General features: G+C 46.8%; 1 protein-coding gene across 1 annotated transcript in view; it reads right to left on the bottom strand.

The window, feature by feature from the left end:
• Positions 1-634: 634 nt before the first annotated feature.
• Positions 635-19,180, bottom strand: part of LOC129711793 (protein crumbs homolog 2-like) — a 129,659-nt gene continuing 111,113 nt past the window's right edge. The window contains exons 9-13 of the mRNA XM_055659728.1: positions 17,877-18,042; positions 15,169-16,036; positions 12,276-12,431; positions 7,364-7,490; positions 635-3,559 (exon numbers count right to left, since the gene is read on the bottom strand). Coding sequence (XP_055515703.1) covers positions 3,338-3,559; positions 7,364-7,490; positions 12,276-12,431; positions 15,169-16,036; positions 17,877-18,042 — 1,539 coding nt within the window. The 3' untranslated portion in view covers positions 635-3,337. The remainder of the gene's footprint in view (positions 3,560-7,363; positions 7,491-12,275; positions 12,432-15,168; positions 16,037-17,876; positions 18,043-19,180) is intronic.

Consider the following 19,180-nt stretch of genomic DNA (forward strand, 5'->3'; position numbering starts at 1 on the left):
TGTTGCTCACTCTGGCCGTGAAGGAGGCCCAGGACAGAGAGGTCGGATACGGAATGGGAGGGGGAGTTGAAGTGCTGAGCCACCGGGAGGTCAGGTTGGTTAATGCGGACCGAGCAGAGGTGTTCGGCGAAACGATCGCCAAGCCTACGCCTGGTCTAACCGATATAGATCAGCTGACATCTAGAGCAGCGGACGCAATAGATAGAGGGTAGAGGGTAGAGGGTTCGGCAGCCACCGAAAGTTGACTCCAACCCCATGGCACGTGTATAGCCTAAAATTAGAACCAGGCTTGTCTATACCCTGAATCCTTGAGTTCTCTAGTTTTTGTTTCAATATCAAAAAGCTCCAAGATATTTCGGTATGACGTTGAAAATCGGTTTGGACACAAGGAACTGCAGATGCTGGTTTACAACAAGAGACACAAAGTTCGATCATGGCCGATCTCTCTTTCCCTCTCAACTCCATTCTCCTGCCTTCTCCCCACAACTGTTTACACCATTACTAATCAAGAATCTGTCAATCTCCGCTTTAAAAATCAACCTTTAAAAACTTTACCACACTCACAGCTGCACCACTCCCAGCCTGGTCACCCCACCCCAGCTGCACCACTCCCGTCCTGGTCACCCACCCCAGCTACACCACTCCTGGTCACTCACCCCAGCTGCACCACTCCTGGTCACCCACCCCAGCTGCACCACTCCCAGCCTGGTCACCCACCCCAGCTACATCACTCCCGGCCTGGTCACTCACCCCAGCTACACCACTCCCAGCCTGGTCACTCACTCCAGCTACATCACTCCCGGTCACTCTTTACCAGCTCAGCCCATCGACTGCCCTCAATCCCTTTGATTCTGTTTTCCAAAGTCCAGTGAGCCTTTCTGTCGGTGGAGGCCGAATGATGTTCCTCGTCTCTTGCTGAGTCTGAGCAAAGGTCCCGACCTGAAAGGTCGCCACTTCTCGTTCTCCAGGGATGCTGCCTGACATGCCGAGTTACTGCAGCATTTTGTGTCTGTCCTTGCTCCACCTGTTCCCTGCTGACTGAGTGCCTGAGTTTAGCCATCTCTTTTTTCCCCCTCATGGTGACCACCACAACCAACAACTGAACCATCCTATCACCAACAATTAGAGAGCAGTCCTGAGCTGCCATCTACCTCATTGGAGACCCGTCCGTGCACTATCTTTGATCGGACTTTACTGGACTTTATCTTGGACTAAATTAAACATTATTCATGTTTTTCCTTTTATCATGTGTCTTTAGATGGATGGGTCGGTTGTAATCATGTATGTTCTTCCCGCTGGCTGGTTGGCACGCAACAACAGGTGTTCACTCTACCTTGGTACATGTGACAATAAACTAAACTCAAAGTCAACTATCCTCAACTACAGCCACACGGCCAGTTATAATGGCAACGTTGGTTCTACAGGAAGACGCTTTCTGCTGTGGAACTGCCACCGTTAAGTAAAGTGGGCATGAGAAATATACAGTGTATTGACCTTGTTGTGGAATGTGTATCTGGGCTCCAGCAATGCGTCTCATTGGAGCCTATTTCCGGCAGTTTCTTCACCCAGCTGCAGTTTGTAGATAGAAAACGCAAGGAGGCGGCCAGACCGGGGCAACAGCTGATGCCACAGAGTTCGTGCTTTCAAGCTGTGCACGCACTTGTTCATAGCAGACATGGGAGCAGAAGATGGTGGTGTGGGATCCAGTGACTTCTACCTTTTGCATAAAGTGCAGCATTGCCCAGTGTTAATGCTGAATCTCTCCCAGTAAAACATATAAATACTTACAGAAAAAGGAACTGCAGATGCTGCCATCTGGACCAACAGCCAAAGTGCTGGAGGAACCGTGAAGGGAAATGGACCAATGACGTTTCTGGGTCGGGAACTTTCTTCAGACTGATGGGAGTACGAGGGGTGGGGGGGGGGGGAGAGAAAGCTGGAACAAAGAGGTGGTGGAGTGAGGATCCATCAATTAGTCCCCACCGGAAACATCCTCTGTCCTTCACTTCCACAGATGCTGCCTGATCCGCTGAGTTCTTCCAGCACTTTGTGCTTTGTGTAAATAAATCCCTCCATCAACGCATGGCACAGACTTAGTTTCAATCAACTTAAATTTCAAAGCTACAAAGAATTTTCTATTTAAAAGTAATTCAATTAAGAACCAAATTACAGTAAACATTTAAATGAGTGAACGTATAGATTCCACCGTCATTTAGGACTGAGATGAGAAAAAACTTTTTCACCCAGAGAGTAGTAAATCTGTGGAATTCTCTGCCACAGTAGGCCTTGGAGGCCAATTCACTGGATATAGTCAAGAGAGAGTTAGATTTAGCTCTTCGGGCTAACGGAATCAGGGGATATGGGAAGAAAGCAGTAACGGGGTACTGATTCTGGATGATCGGCCATGATTATATTGAATGGCGGTGATGGCTCGAAGGGCCGAATGGCCTACTCCTGCACTTATTTTCTATGTTTCTAAAATGCTGGAGTGACTCAGCGGGACAGGCAGCATCTCTACAGAGAGAAGGAACGGGTGCCGTTTCGGGTCGTGACCCTTCTTCAAACTGAGGGGCAGGGGAGAGGGGGACGCAAGAGATAAGGATGTGTAAGGTGTGAAAACAGGTTACTCCAGCATTTTGTGTCGACGTGTGGTGTAAACCTGCATCTGCAGTTCCTTCCTCCACCTGTTATTCGCTGCAATTGCCGTGCGAACGGTGCATTGCCAGGAGTGGTCGAGTTCTCATCAACCTCTTGGTGACGCAGGTCCCCAGGATGAGAGGGTTGATGCATCAGCAGTCGGCGCAGTGATGCGGCGGGTAGAGCCGCTGCCTCAGGGCCCCCGGAGACACGGGTTCGACCCTGACCTCGGGTGCTGTCCGCGTGGAGTTTGCACGTTCTCTCGGTAACCACGTGGATTCTCCCCCCGCATACCAGAGAGGTTTGAGTTTGTAGGTTGATTGACTTCCGTTAATCGCACCGAGTGGATGAGAAAGTGGGATAACGCAGAACTAGAGTTTGCACGTTCTCCCTGTGACCACGTGGGTTTTCTTCGGGTGCCCCGGTTTCCTCCCACATCCCAAAGACGTGCGGGTCTGTGGGCTAATCGGCCTCTGAAAATTGTCCCTGGGGCGTAGGTAGTGGATGAGAAGGTGGGACAGCATAGAACGGGTGGGCGATGGTCGGTATGGACTCGGTGGGCCGAAGGGCCTATTTCCACGTTGTTTCTTTCAATTCAGTTCGGTTTGGTCAAAGGCAAGCACGGAGCTGGGGGATGGATGCCTCCTGTGTAGTGGAACAGGCCAAGCAGGAGCCTCCTCTCATGAGTCCAGGCAGACGCTTATATCAGGCGCTCCTCAGGAGGCACCTTCAGGACACTGTCCATCTCCAGCCTCGCTCCCGCCACCTCCTGCTGGCTCGGGTTGTACGTCCCTTCTGTCTGCCGCTTCTTGCGGGCGGTGAGAACGACGAAGATCAGAGCGATGACGATGAGCAGCACGCTGCCGCACACCACGGGCACGGCCACCGCCAACAGCGGGATGGAGTCCGCCTTCTTCCCTCTCTGGAGAGACAAGTGCAGATGGTGAGTGGGCGCACACACCCCACCCCCAACCCTGGGGACACAGGTGCTCGCTGGACCACCAACCCTGCCCCAACAACTCTACACCCCCCAACTCGACACCCCTCTGAACTCTGCACCCCCCCGAACTCTGCACCTCCAACTCTCCCCCTCAAATCTACACCACTCACCTCTAAACCACTCCTCAACTCCACCCCTCCCCCCCCAACTCTACCCCCCCCCCCCCCCCCAACTCGACACTCCCCCACAACGCTCTCTTCAGCCCCAGGAGTTTTAAATTTTCATTTATACATCAAATCACCTCCGGGTTCAGATCCAATTTGGGATTCTCACCAGAAATCTAAGCCCATGCCTGGTTTCATTGACTGAATTTAAGCCAAAATTACATGTAATCGGTGTAGACAGAAGAGCGGGGCACACTCCCATTAGTCTGTTATTCATGATCTGTTCTGATTGCTGCACTTACAGTAATAACATAAACATCCAACAAATGTTTGCAACTTCTATAATACTTTGTGTCATCTTTTGAATGTTTCCGACGAGGAACAAGCTGTTAACATAATGAAGCTGCTTGAATAATAAGCCCCTTCACTATATCTTAATCTTAATGCTAATTGTACATGCAGAAACAGCAGGGTAAAACACACAGCCATGTGTCTCTGAGATTTACCAATTAACGGCAGAATCCCATCGGTGACACAAGATTAATTCTGCCCTCACCAACATCACTGTCAGCTGCATCTGCTGGTGAACCTGGGCCAATGCTCGCACAGATAAACATCGCAGCAGGAAGTAACATGCAAGTATGTCACTGGGTTGGATCATTATGCAGAGTGCCACTGGTATGAATGGGATCCAACTCTTGACGTGCTTTGTCTTTATTTACCTATTTATTTATTTATTTATTTATCTATTTATTTATTTATTTATCTATCTATCTATCTGTTTATTTATTTATTCTTGTTAGAGGTAAGTACAGTCATGTGGTGCCACAGTACCTAATACTTATTGACATGTTACATTTCATATACAACTTTTTTAATTTAATAATAAAACTGGAATAAGGAAGAAAAGAGGAGATTGACATAAGTGGTGCGTGAGATAGAAAGATAGGCCGACAGAAGAGAGAAGTAGAAAGAGAAAGAGACGAAAAAGAGAAAAGAAAAAGAAGAAAAAAAGGAAAAAGGAGATTGAAAGCGATATTTTATGCTCCAGGCCACTCGTCACCTGACTCTGAAACATGTTATTTCTATGGCTGTGTTGCACCATATGCTTGTAAGAAGTCGAGAAAAGGAGACCAAATCAATAAGAATTGGTCTGCTTTACCTGCTAGAAGGAATCGCATTTCTTACGTGCTTTGTAAACATATATTCTGGCATTTCTCAGAAAGTGGTGGAAGCGCATTGATGATGACGGGACATCCTCAGCCACCAGACTCGTATATCAGGGAACATTGTAGCATCTTAGAGTCCAATAACCTGGAAACAGCCCCCATCGGCCCAACTTGCCCATGCCTTGGTTTGGTTTAGTTGGGCCTAGTTTAATTTATTTTGGAGATACAGCACAGAAACAGGCCCTTCGGCCCACCGCGTCCGTGCCGACCAGCGATCTCCGTACACCAACACGATCCTACGCACTAGGGACAATTTACACCTTGACCAAAGCCAATCAACCTACAACCCTGCACGTCTTCGGAGTGTGGGAGGAAACCGGAGCACCCGGAGAAAACCACGCAGGTCATGGGGAGAAGGTACAAACTCCGTACAGACAGCACGCTTGGCCAGCGTCGAAGTTGAGTCTCTGGCGCTGTGGGGCAGCAAATGTACCGCTGCTCCACCATGATGACTAGACCCCCCCCTCCCCATCTACGCTAGTCCCACCTGCCCATATTTGGCCCATGTCCCTCTAATCCCTGTCCGCTGTCTTTTAAATGGTGTTACAGTACCTGCCTCAACTACCTCCTCTGGCTGTATGTTCCACTAACCTACCACCCTCAGAGTTGTCCCCCAGCTTCCTATTAAATCTTTCCACTTTCACCTTAAACTCTTTGTCCTCTGGTTCATGATTCCCCTGCTCTGGGTATTAGTGGGCAGAGGCGATCCGTAGGAAATCCTTACCAAAGCAATATCAAAATTTCAAGTAGCATTCCCCCTCCCCCTCTCTCTTTGCTGTGCGCACACATTTCTCCCACTATCCCACCCCCACTTTTCTCTCCCCCACCATCCCCTTCCACCCCTCCCCTTCACTCCTCTTCTCTCCTCATCATGACACTGTGTGTTCTCCTCTTTACCTCTAGCTTTTGTTCAATCATCTGTCAACAGACCCCACTCATCTGTATCGACCCATTACTTGCCAGGCTTTGTATGGCCCCCAATGCTCTTTTTCAGCCTTTTCACCCCACACACCCCCCCGCATACAATCAGTCTGAAGAAGGGTCCCGACATTGACTATCTATTCCTTCCACTGATGCTGCCTGACCCATTGAGTTCCTCCGACATTTTGTGTTTTATTCAGAAAACACATTAGCTGTGGGTTAATGTGTTAGAACCAAGTGCACACAAGAGTGTACCTGCAGGGGATGTGCTGTTCCCCCGATGAATTTAGCATTGCATCCATCAAAGATACAGGGATCGCTGGTCAGCAGGGACTCGGTGGGCCGAAGGGCCTGTTTCTGCACCGTCTCCCAACTAAACTAAAACTAAGGTGTGTAGGAAAGAACTGCAGATGCTGGTTTAAATCGAAGGTAGACACAAAATGCTGGAGTAACTCAGCGGGCCAGGCAGCATCTCTGTAGAGAAGGAATGGGTGATGTTTCGGGTCGAGGCCTTTCTTCAGAAAACTAAAACGAAGCTGTTGGACTAACTGCGTTAGATGAGCAGTTATTTGTTATCTGCGCCAGAGGGGGGCTCATCCTTTTATGGAAGGAAGCAAAGACTAATACCTTGCCTTCTCCCAGTTAAACAGCAAACTACACCGGCAGACATGAAAGAGAAATGGCAGACGCAAGGACATAGGAATAAATACTTTGGGCAACATTGCGTCTCGCTTTGTACATTCCCCAGATATGATCATTTATTAGCCACGTAGCTCTGAGCTGCGATAAGCCAGTAACCGAAGAAATTCCACCCTCGACTGAAGCTTAAAATCAGTTAAAACATTCCAATCGGTATTTGCACGATTGCTAACTCCAGCTCTCCCCTGTGCTCGCAAACTGTTTCAAAACGGTCTTTAGAGAATCAACCCAAGAAATTAAAATGCTTAAAATGAAGGTGGTGAATCTGTGGAATTTATTGCTGTGGAGGCCGTCAATAGATATTGTTAAAGCTGAGAGTGATAGATTCTTGATTAGTACGGGTGTCAGGGGTTATAGGGAGAAGGCCTAGTGATAGTGAGAATGGGGTTGAGAGGGGATTGACTAGGGGAGAATAAGTGTTCGGCACGGACTAGAAGGGAGGAGATGGCCTGTTTCCGTGCTGTAATTGTTATATGGTTATATGGTTATATAGGGATAGATAGATCAGTCATGATTGAATGGCGGAGTAGACTTGATGGGCCGGAAGGCCTAATTCTTCTCCTCGAACCTAAGAACTATGGACTTATGGCTCAGTATATCCACCCTGATGTGCAATGAACTCCCTGACTTTATCTGGTTTGGAAAGACTTGAGCAAATCCATAGCCAGACAAGCTCTGTTTCAGGATCATGATTTTACAGGAGTAGGTTGGACACGAGCTGAGAAAAGATTTTGCCAATGCAACACTGAGCGAAAGACAATAAGATTACTTACATCAAGCTCACACCGTTGCCCCGCATAGTTAGCTGCACAAACGCACTTAAAGGAGTTGGCCATGCTCTGGCAGGTGGCCCCATTCTGGCACGGACTGCACTCGCATGCATTGACTTCAACCTCACACCTGCAGAGAAGATCAAAGGGAAAAGTCACTCCTGGGGGGGGGAGAGCATTTGACAACCTAGTTTCCCCAAAAATGATCAGGCACAAGGAACTGCAGATGCCGGTTTACCAAAACGAAAAGACACAAAGCGCTGGACAAATTCAGCGGGTTCGGCAGCATCTGTGGAGGGAATGGACGGATGACGTTTCGGGTTGGGGGACTTTTCTTCAGATTAGTTGCAGTCGGTGGGGAGAAAGCAGGAAGAGAGGCCGGGGGGGGTTCAAGTTTTCTTCCAGCTTTTTCCCCCCTATTATAATCAGTCTGAAGAAGGGTCGTCGCCTGAAACGTTGCCTGTTCTTTCCCTCCACAGATGCTGCCTAACCCACTCAGTTACTCCGGCACTTCCTAACATTTTTCCCCAAATAATCTTGCATGGTTCAGATTGCTTCTCTTGGTATATTTTTTTTACTGTCTAGACTTCACACAGACATAATTCCTAATTATCGTACCAAAAATATTAACATAGCAATACTCAAATAATATGAAAACTTTCTCTCAGTGGCAATGGGTTTTTCTGTGCCTTTTCCCGAAAGTAGCAAAAAAAACTTTCTGTGGCCCTTTGGTTTAAGATTAATTTCAACATCATCAGATCTTAATTTAAAATGACAGACAATGCCATTCTTAAAAAAAGTCACAAAAATTAATAAATGAATGTTTTATGAAACAGATAAAGCAGAAAATGCCATTAGAGATTTGAAACATGCATTAATTATTCTGATCTATTATCTTGATGAAGGATGTTCTTTTTCAATCATATGAGATAATTTATTTCTAGTGTGGGCCTTGGGAAGATGGAATGGGATGAATAGAATTTAGATGAAATTAACATTTTTTTTGGCCAAATTTTTCAATGTCACCAATTGAGTGCCTTAATCGACACAAAATGCTGGAGTAACTCAGCGGGACAGGCAGCATCTCTGGAGAGAAGGAATGGGTGACGTTTCATGTTGAGACCCTCCTCAGTGACCTTGGCATCAGTCTGAAGAAGGGTCTCGACCTGAAACGTCACCCATTCCTTCTCTCCAGAGATGCTCCCTGCCCCGCTGAGTTACTCCAGCATTTTGTATCTATCTTCAGTTTAAACCAGCATCTGTAGCTCCTTCCGACACAAGTAGCTTAATCGAGCTGGTCCCACTTGCCTGAGTCTGGGCCAAATCCCTTCAAACCTTTCCTACCCAAGTAGCTGTCAAAGTGTTTTGAAATATCGTAATTGTACCTGCCTCTATCCCTTCCTCTGGCAGCTCATTCCGTATACCTACCACCCTCCGTGATTTGAAAAGCTGCCATTTAGTTCCCTTTTAAATCTTTCTCCTCTCCCCTCAAACCCATGCCCCTCTACTTTTAGCCTCCCCTGTGACTATTCATCTAATCTATGCCCCTTGTGATTTTATGAACCTCTATAAGATCGCACCTTAGCCTCCTATACTCCAGGGAAAAACATAGAAACATAGAAATTAGGTGCAGGAGTAGGCCATTCGGCCCTTCGAGCCTGCACCGCCATTCAATATGATCATGGCTGATCATCCAACTCAGTATCCCATACCTGCCTTCTCTCCATACCCCCTGATCCCCTTAGCCACAAGCGCCACATCTAACTCCCTCTTAAATATAGCCAATGAACTGGCCTCGATTACCCTCTGTGGCAGAGAGTTCCAGAGATTCACCACTCTATGTGTGAAAAAAGTTCTTCTCATCTCGGTTTTAAAGGATTTCCCCCTTATCCTTAAGCTGTGACCCCTTGTCCTGGACTTCCCCAACATCGGGAACAATCTTCCTGCATCTAGTCTGTCCAACCCCTTAAGAATGTTGTAAGTTTCTATAAGATCCCCTCTCAATCTCCTAAATTCTAGAGAGTATAAACCAACTCTATCCAGTCTTTCTTCATAAGACAGTCCTGACATCCCAGGAATTAGTCTGGTGAATCTTCTCTGCACTCCCTCTATGGCAATAATGTCCTTCCTCAGATTTGGAGACCAAAAAGATCCCAGCATATCCTTAGAACTCAAATCTTCCAGACCCAGTAACATCCTTGCGAATCTTTTTTGCAGCTTAATGACATTCTTCCCATTGCTGGGCGGACAGAACTATTCACAATACGCCAAGTGTGGTCTTACCAACGACTTGTGCATTTGCAACATGACATTCCAACACCTGTGTTCAGTCCCCTGATTGATGACGGCAAGTGTGCCAAATGCCTAATTCACCTGCCTGTTAGTGGCTGGCTGCGTGGCCTCTACCCGGAGCTGCTGCCTCACAACTCCAGCGACCCAGGTTTGATCCTGAGCTTTGGTGCTGTCTTTGTGGAGTTTGCATGATCTCCCTGTGACTGTTACAAGTTAGGGTGCCCCAGTTTCCCTTTGATTTTATGACCAACCTAAAATTAAGCTACCATTATAAACAACTTCAGACTGCCTCAGCTAGGCCACCAACATAACCAAGGATGAGTCTCACTCCGGACATTCCCACTTAGATCATAAGATCATTTATTTATTTATTTATTTATTTATTAGTTATTTATTTCGGAGAGAATAAAAGAATAAAAAGCAAATGTGAAACAGCGTACAAAAAACAAAACACAAATATTTATAGTGTCATAAACAATATCTATAAATAAATGAAATCACATGTGTCCGAAAAGGAGCAGGAAGAAGCCAAAGCTTATTAATTCCCACCCCTTATTCAACTGCTTGTAATTACCTTATACAAATTTAGCAGCTATATGTACACCATATGTACACCAGCCACTGTATGTACACCAAATTATTTACATTTGAACACTAATCAAATATTTACAAAGCCATACAAAAAAGAAAAAAAGAAAAAGAAAAGAAAAAACCTGCAAATACTATACAGTATCTTAGTCATATATACAACCCATCACTCTATAATCACCATTCCCAATACAATCAGTATAACAAACATCACAATCACCTATCCTCATCCCAATATCCTTTTAATCAAGTGTTTTTGTACATTTTATTAAACTGAATTGTGCTTGTGCTAAGTTTTATCTCCTGTTCCAGACCATTCCACATGATCATGAGAACATAAGTGATAATTTAGAAGGGTGAGTGGGGATCTCATTGAAACATATAAGATTATTAAGGGTTTGGACACGCTAGAGGCAGGAAACATGTTCCCAATGTTGGGGAAGTCCAGAACCAGGGGCCACAGTTTAAGAATAAGGAGTAAACCATTTAGAATGGAGACGAGGAAACATTTTTTCTCACAGCGAGTTGTGATTCTGTGGAATTCTTTGCCTCAGAGGGAGGCAGGTTCTCTGGGTGCTTTCAAGAGAGAGTTAGATAGGGCTCTTAAAAATAGCGGAGTCAGGGGATATGGGGCGAAGGCAGGAACGGGGTACTGATTGGGGATGATCAGCCATGATCACATTGAATAGCGGTGCTGGCTTGAAGGGCTGAATGGCCTACTCCTGCACCTATTGTCTATTGTCTATTGTTCGGAGTAGAATTAGGCCATTCGGCCCATCAAGTCTACTCTGCATTCAATCATGGCTGATCTATCTCTCCCTCCTAACCCCATCCTCCTGCCTCTTCCCCATAACCTCTGACACCTGTACGTATCATTTAATCTACCTATCTCTGCCTTAAATATATCCAGTGACATTGCCTCCACAGCCTTCTGTGGCAAATTATTCCCCCCCCCCCCCCTCCCATTAGGCAAGAGCTACAGAAGTGTGAAAACACACACCTCCAGATTCAGGGGTATTCTAGATCCAAGATTATCTAAGCTCTTGGGGAGACAAAAGTGCTGGAGAAACTCAGCGGGTGCGGCAGCATCTATGGAGCGAAGGAAATAGGCAACGTTTCGTCCCGAAACGTTGCCTATTTCCTTCGCTCCATAGATGCCGCTGCACCTGCTGAGTTTCTCCAGCACTTTTTTCTGAACATTTTATCTAAACTCTTCTTAGACAGTTTCTTCGCAGCTGTTATCAGGCAACTGAGCTATCCTATCAACAACTAGAGGGCAGACCTGACCTACCATCCACCTCGTTGGAGAGCCTTGGACTTTATCTTGCACTAAACGTTATTCCCTTTATCCCAAATCCGCACTCTGTGGACAGTCCGATTCAGATTCAACTTTAATTGTCATTGTCAGTGTACAGTACAGAGACAACGAAATGCAATGTGGACAGTTCGATTGTAATCATGTCTAGTCTTTCCCCTGTCTGGTTAGCACGCAACAAATATCATTTCACTGTATCTCACTCAACGTGACAATAAACTAAACTGAACTTAAAACTTTTTTCCCTCATTATACCACCCCTTATCAGTTTTGATGTTATGATCAATCAACCACTAATCTAATAAACTAATAACTGAAAAGAGAGAGCTAGATAGGGCTCTTAAAAATTGCGGAGTCAGGGGGGAAAGGAACGGGGTACTGATTGGGGATGATCAGCCATGGGTACATTGATTGGCGGTGATGCTCGAAGGGCCAAATGGCCCATCCTGCAACTATTAGAAACATAGATGGCATAGAACATAGGTGCAGATGGCCTACTCCTGCACCATTCAATATGTCATGGCTGATCATTGAACTCAAGTACCTAAATTCAATCCATACCCCCTGATCCCTTTAGCCACATGTGCCACGTCCCTGTTAATAGACACTGAACTGGCCTTACTAACTTTGTAGAGAGGTGCCTGTACCTCACACCCGAAGTGGGACGTCACTCGCAGACGCCAGGGATGGGAGGGATTTCGAGGGATGAATGAGGATTACCTTTCTCCGGAGAAGCCTGGCGCGCAGGTACAATTTTGTAAGTTTCTATAAGATCCCCCCAGGGTCCATAGCGGTGCGACTCTATCCAGCCTTTCCTCGCCGACATCCCACAGACGAACCTTCTCTGCACTTCCTCGCACTTTATTGGAGACAAAACTGTACGGGGGTTCACCAAGGGTACAACTGCATAGAACCTCCCTGCTCCAAAATCCTTTTGCTATGATAACAACCAACGTCTCTTCACTTCACTGCTGCTGCACCTGCATGCCTACTTTCACTGGTGTACCATGACAAGTCTCGTTGCAACTGTTTCATGGCCACAATCCCGAAACACACGGACTCCTCACGGCCCCATGTTGGTAGATAGAGCCGCTGCCTCACAGCGCCAGAGACCCAGGTTCGATCCCTCACTTTGGCTGCTGTCTGTGTGGAGTTTGCAATGTTTTTCCTGTGGTTTACCTCCTGGTGTTCCTTCCTCCACATCCCAAAGACGTGCCGGTTTGTAGGTTAATTGGCCTCTGTAAATTTCCCCCAGTGTGCTGGTTGGCGTGAACCTGATGGGCTGAATGGCCTGTTTACATGCTATTATCTCTAAACCAAGCTGCATTAAATGTACTGTGTGCAACTGAGCATCGTCAGTTGTACACAGAACTTTGTACCAACAGGACCCTGTTCCACCTTATCAAAGTGCATCAGTTATTAGGTACAAATGTGGGCTAGTACATTAGATATGGAGATCAGAGCTGACGGTAATACTCCAGGTTTAATGTTTATCAATGGTTTACCTCATGCCTTCCTCCCATCCCAAAGACTCCGGTTTGTGTTAATTGGCCTCTGTAAATTTCCCCCTGTGCAGGGAGATAAAGTGTCAATAGTAAATAACATTTAGTAAGTTCGAACTGACTGAATGGCCCATGCTATTATCTCTAAACCAAGTGCATTAAGTGTGGAACTGCAGAGTTGCATGGAGTAATCGAAGGTTCCACCATCAAAGTGCAAAGCTGGGGGACATTAACTCAGATCGAGGTGACAGCAGTTTAATCTTATGGATGCGAAGGAATTTATCATGTCTTTCAGTAGCCTGTCTACAAGGAACTTGAGACCCCATTCTGCATCAATGCCACTCAATCTGTCGCCATTTAAAACATATTCAACTTTTCTATTTGCTGCATCAAATTTAGATTTGTTTTATTTTCGCTACGAGACGCAGCGCAGAAACAGGCCCTTCGACCAACCGAGTCCATGAAGACCAGCGACACTAACACTATCCTACACACGAGGGACAATCTACAATTTTTACCGAGGCCAATTAACCTACAAACCTGTAAGTCTTTGGAGTGTGGGAGGAAACCGGAACACCGGGAGAAAACCAACCCACGTGGTCATGGGGGGAACGTACAAACTCCATGGTCAGAAACGAACCCGTGTCCCTGGCTCTGTAAGGCAGCATCTCTACACTGCACCGCCTTCAAATTTGAAGACCTCAAACTTTCCATTTTATATCTACTTTGTCCGTCTCCCCGTTGTGAACTTGTACGCCTCCTGCGATTTCACAATCCCACCTGATTTTAACATCACGAACAAATTTGGGAATATGACATTTGTTCCCCTCAGCCAAGATTCTGATGTGGACTGGGAATAGGTGGGGTCCTAGCTCCGACCCCCCTGCCTCAACAGTCACAGCCTGCTAACCTGACGAAGATCCCCGAGTCTGAAGAAAGGTCTCGACCCATAACGTCACCAATTCCTTCTCTCCAGGGATGCTGCCTGTCCCGCTGAGTTACTCCAGCATTTTGTGTCTAACTAAGATCCTTTTATTCCCAGTCCTCGCCTTTAACCCACGAGCCACATGTCAACCCGTCATGAGGAATAGGAGTAGAATGAGGCCATTCAGCCCATCAAGTCTACTCCACCATTCAATCATGGCTGATCTATCACCCCCTTCCTAACCCCATTCTCCTGCCTTCTCCCCATAACCTCTGGCACTAATCAAGAATCTATCGCTCTCTGCCTTAAAAATATCAACTGGCGTGGCATCGACAGCCTTCTGCGGCAAATAATTCCACAGATTCACCACCCTCTAACTAAAGAAATCTCTCCTCATCTCCTTCCTTAAAAAACATCCTCTAAGTCAGTGCACTTGCCCCCACATCCAGCAGCGCCAACCCGTATGGGATCTAATCGGTACCTTCATAAGTTATAGGAGCAGAATTAGGTCGTTCGACTGATCCATACTCTGTCTCTCAAACCCATACTAATCATTACCTTCTGAAATTCCAAGACATGACATCCATTGCTTCTGATCTAGAACTATTCTAGAACTCACACCCTCAATGAACTCCAGGAGACTGCCCTGTCCTTGTAAGGTCCTGATGATTTATTTACAGTAGTACAGTATACTACACCAATTCTGACCTCTCCCAGACACCCTGTGAACGCGTTGCCCAGTGTTACAATTGCATTATCCTGAAAAAAAGTTTGTGTTGGTGGCAGTCATTGTGCTGGTGACATTAACAGTGGTGCAGCGGTAGAGTTGCTGCCTTACAGCGCCAGAGACCCTGGTTCGATCCTGACTACGGGTGCTGTCTGTACGGAGTTTGCACGTTCTCCCTGTGACCGCGTGGGTTTTCTCCGGGTGCAATGGGTTCTTCCCACACTCCAAAAATGTACAGGTTTATAGGTTAATTGGCTCGGTATAATTGTAAATTGTCCCTAGTGTGTAGGATAGTGTTAGTGATCAGACTCAGTGGGTCGAAAGGCCTGTTTCCATGCTGTATCTCGAAACTAGAGTAAATTAAAGTAAAAAGCTGCCTGTCCCGCTGAGTTACTGCAGCATTTTGTGTTAATCCTCTTGTTCCCCTCCACTTATATTGAATGGAGAGTATAGACTTACTCGCAATATCTCCCGGTGAATTGGCTCGGACACTTGCAGTGGTACGAGTTGAGAGCATCGATGCAGCTGCCGTTGTTTGTACACTGGTGGTCCGCACAGTCATCCACATTGCTGTCGCAGTCCGGCCCGGTGTAGCCCAGCTCACAGTCGCACCTGTAGCCTTGCGGGGAGTTGCTGCAGTTGCCCCGGACACAAGGCGTGGACGCGCAGTTGTCCACACTGTGCTCACACCGGGATCCCTCCCACCCCTCCACGCACTGGCACCGGGAAAGGTCAAACAGGTCCTCGCACTTTCCCTCGTTCAGGCACGGGTTAGGGGTGCACACCTCCCCGCCAAAGCATCCGATCCTTGCCGGGGAACCGCTCACCATGGCAAACTGCCCCGTCTTCGTGAGGATCTTGTGCCTCATGTAAGGGAGGTAAATGCCGCCAATTCTGGCCACTCCCAGGCACCCGGTAAAGTTGTTGCCCAGTGTCACCGTGGCGTTGTCCTGAAGGAAGTTGATGTTCCCCGTGGTGACGGTGCTGGTGACGTTGGACTTCCCGTCCAACACAATGATCCACCTTGACGACGCCTTCGAAGGTGTCTCCATGGTGACGAGGGCCGAGTGCCACTGTCCATCCGAGGTGTTGACGGTGCTCGCCATTGCAAGGCCTTCCACGCTGTTCCCACTGTACAACTTAAACTGCAGCTGGGAGTCGTGTAATCCAAGCCAGAAGGACTCGGCACCATGGTTGACCTGTAGAAGATCAGCAGCTGTATCTCTGGTCTTGAAGTTCACCGAAATACTGCTGAGGTCTCGTGTGATCAACTCGTTGCCGAGGTAAACAATTGGGTTTTTACCCTGAAAGGTTGCGTTGGAATGACCTGTGGACATGCACAGAAATAGAAAACACATTAACCTCTCTTTGAAATCTCCACCACTCATTCTCCCTCCACACTCACTGGCGCAAGGTTTAAGAAACAGGTATATTGAAAGCACAGGTTTGTAGAACGATGGGTCAAACGTTGGCAGGTGGGACTAGTGTGGATGGGACAAGTTGGTCGGTACGGGCAAGTTGGGCCGAAGGATCTATTTCCATGCTGTAAGGCTTTATAACTCTACGTGTTTCACCTCTCCAACATAAGGATCAAGAAACAACCATTGCTGAAACCAAACCAACACTCAGCAGGTCAGGCTGCATTGGTGGAAAGAGAAAATATATAGAATTTCAGGTCAAAGAACCTTTATCAGGATGAATAGCTAATGGAACTTGTTATAGGTGTATTTTGAAAGTGTAGAGGACTCAGCTTCTTTTCCTCTGTTATCAAGCTTCTTAATGGTCCTTCCATAAACCAGGGTACTATTCGATTCACCTCTACCCCATTGCGGACATTGGACTTTGTCTGTGGAACTGATGTGCTGCAATGCTGAAAACTGCACTTCGCATTTTCCCCTTTGCTCCACCTATTGTACTTGAGTTTAACTTGATTGTATTGTGTATTTGTGTAGATCATAATCAAATCAAGATTATGTAGATTGTACTGTACATAATACAATCAAGTTAACCTCAAGTACAATAAGTAGAGCAAAGGGGAAAATACAAAGTGCAGAACATCGCTTCCAATTTGGATGATATTTTGTCAATTGAGCGATTAAATTATTATTATTTTAAACCCAAAGACCAATTCAATAATGAAAAGGCATCAGATAGATAACAAGGGTGCCTGCCTTCATCAGTTGAGTTTAACAGTTAAAAAGTCATAATGCAGTTGTAAAAATCCTTCATTTGGTCACATTTGGAGTATTGTGTGCAGTTCTGCTTGCCCCATTACAGGAAGGATCGGAAGATTTTGGATAGGGTGCAGAATGCTACCTAGGTTAAGTATTAAGTGTATGGAGAATTGGGATAAACATGTTTTCTCTGGAGCGTCGGAGGACTTGATAGAAGTTTATAACGTGATAAGAGGCTTAGACAGGCTGGACAGTCAGAACCTTTTTCCAAGAGTGGAAATGTCAAGTATGAAGGGCAGAGCTTTAGGGTAAGAAAGTAGTCAAAAATTCTGGAGGAAGTCAGCGGGTGAAGCAGCATCTGTGGAGCGAAGGAAAAAGGCAACGTTTCGGGTCGAGACCCTTCTCAAATCTGGGCTTTAGGGTAAGAAATGCAAGTTTGAAGAAGATCTGCGGCACAAATTATTTTACAGAGAGAGAGGATGGTGCCTGGGACCAGTGCCAGGGATGGCGGGGGAGGCAGATATGATAGTGGTGCTTAGATCAACACATGGATATACAGGGAATGGAGGGATGTGCATCATGTACAGGTTGAGAAGATTAGTTTAACGTGGCTTCATGTTAAGACCGGACATTGTGGGCTGAAGGGCCTGTTCCTGGGCTCTGCTGTTCTGCGCTCACAGTTCCGACAGCCTGGTGCGTATTTCTGGCTCTTTATTTTTATTTTATTCTTGTTTTAATGCTCCGATGATTAGTGGTTGCAGTTGAATTGTGTCGGAAGGAACTACAGATGCTGGTTTCAACCGAAGATAGACACTGGGGTAACTCAGCGGGTCAGACAGCATCTCTGGAGAGAAGGAATGGGTTCTTCAGTGTGAGGAAGGGTCCTGACCCTGAAACGCCACCCATTCCTTCTCTCCGGAGATGCTGCCCGTCCCCCTGAGGTACTCCAGCTTGTCGTGTCTATCTTCGGTTGCAGTTGAATGTTGTCCTTACATTCGTATCCACCGGGAAGATCCCGGCAGTGACTCCCGGAAAGACAGGGTTCAGTCCTACACCAGACGATGTCCTCGCAGGTCCGTCCCGTGTACTGCCGCGGGCATTTGCATTCAAAGTCGTTCCAGGTCACGATGCACGTCCCTCCATGGTGGCACGGAGCTGCCTGTGGGGAAGAAACGACCGCCAGTCACACAACAACGATCTATTCTTCACTGGAGAAAATCATTTTGAAGTAGCGTCCCAACCCGAAACGTCACCCATCCTTTTTCTCCAGAGATTCTGCCTGACCCATTGAGTTACTCCGGCACTTTGCAACTCTCTTTGGTATAAACCAGCATCTGCAGTTCTTTGTTTCTACATGATGGGAAATTGCCCAGGTACATCCCATTTACAAAAGTTAGAACAAATCAAATTAGGCCAATTTTCATCAATAGCACAAGGAACTGCAGAGGCTGGAATCTTGGGCAAAACACTAAGTGCAGGAGGAACAGTCGGAAGAATAGCACTGACCCAAAACGTCACCTGCCCATGTTCTCCGGAGATGCTGCCTGACCTGCTGAGTTACTCCAGCACTCTGTGTCCTTCTGCAGAAACTCGACGGGTCAGGCAGCATCTGTGGAAGATGTGAACAGACAACATTTTGGGTTGGGACCCTTCTTCAGACTGATTGTAGTCGGGTGAAAACAGGTGAAGAGATGGGGACAGGACAGGCCAGGCTGGCTAGTGATAGGTGGATACAGGTGAGGAGGGGGTTAGATTCATTGGAGAAATAAGTCTGAAGAAAGATTCCAACCCTCTGGAGATGCTGCCTGACCTGCTGAGTTACTCCAGCATTTTCGATCTGTCTTGGGTATTTTCCACTCAATCTCATATTGTTCTGCCTGGCAGGTTGTGGTTGGGAAATGTATAAGGCACCGACTTAAACTGTTGGGTGAAACTTCTGAACAAAACAGAAGTAGCGTAGGAACAATGAACTGGTTGGTACAAGATAGGCACAAAGTGCTGGAGTAACTCTCAGCGGGTCAGGCAGAATCTCTGGAGAAAATGAATGGGTGATGTTTCGGGTTGAGACCTTTCTTCAGACTGAAAGTAGAGGGGGGGGGAGGGGTGGAAGAATTGGTGGCAAGAAATGACCATGACAAATCAAATCAGGGAACAAAATGTCCTCAGGCAGGGTGGAGCCCATTGTTGACTGGGGAACAGAGGTAAGCTTCACTTTCTATTCACCTGGGTGTGGGGAGGGGGAGCAGGCTGAATGGTTACGCACCCTGATTACCCAGGGTGGGCAACAACACCCCCCC

Source organism: Leucoraja erinacea, chromosome 31 (genome assembly GCF_028641065.1).
Source record: "Leucoraja erinacea ecotype New England chromosome 31, Leri_hhj_1, whole genome shotgun sequence".
NCBI classification, from domain to species: Eukaryota; Metazoa; Chordata; class Chondrichthyes; order Rajiformes; family Rajidae; genus Leucoraja; species Leucoraja erinaceus.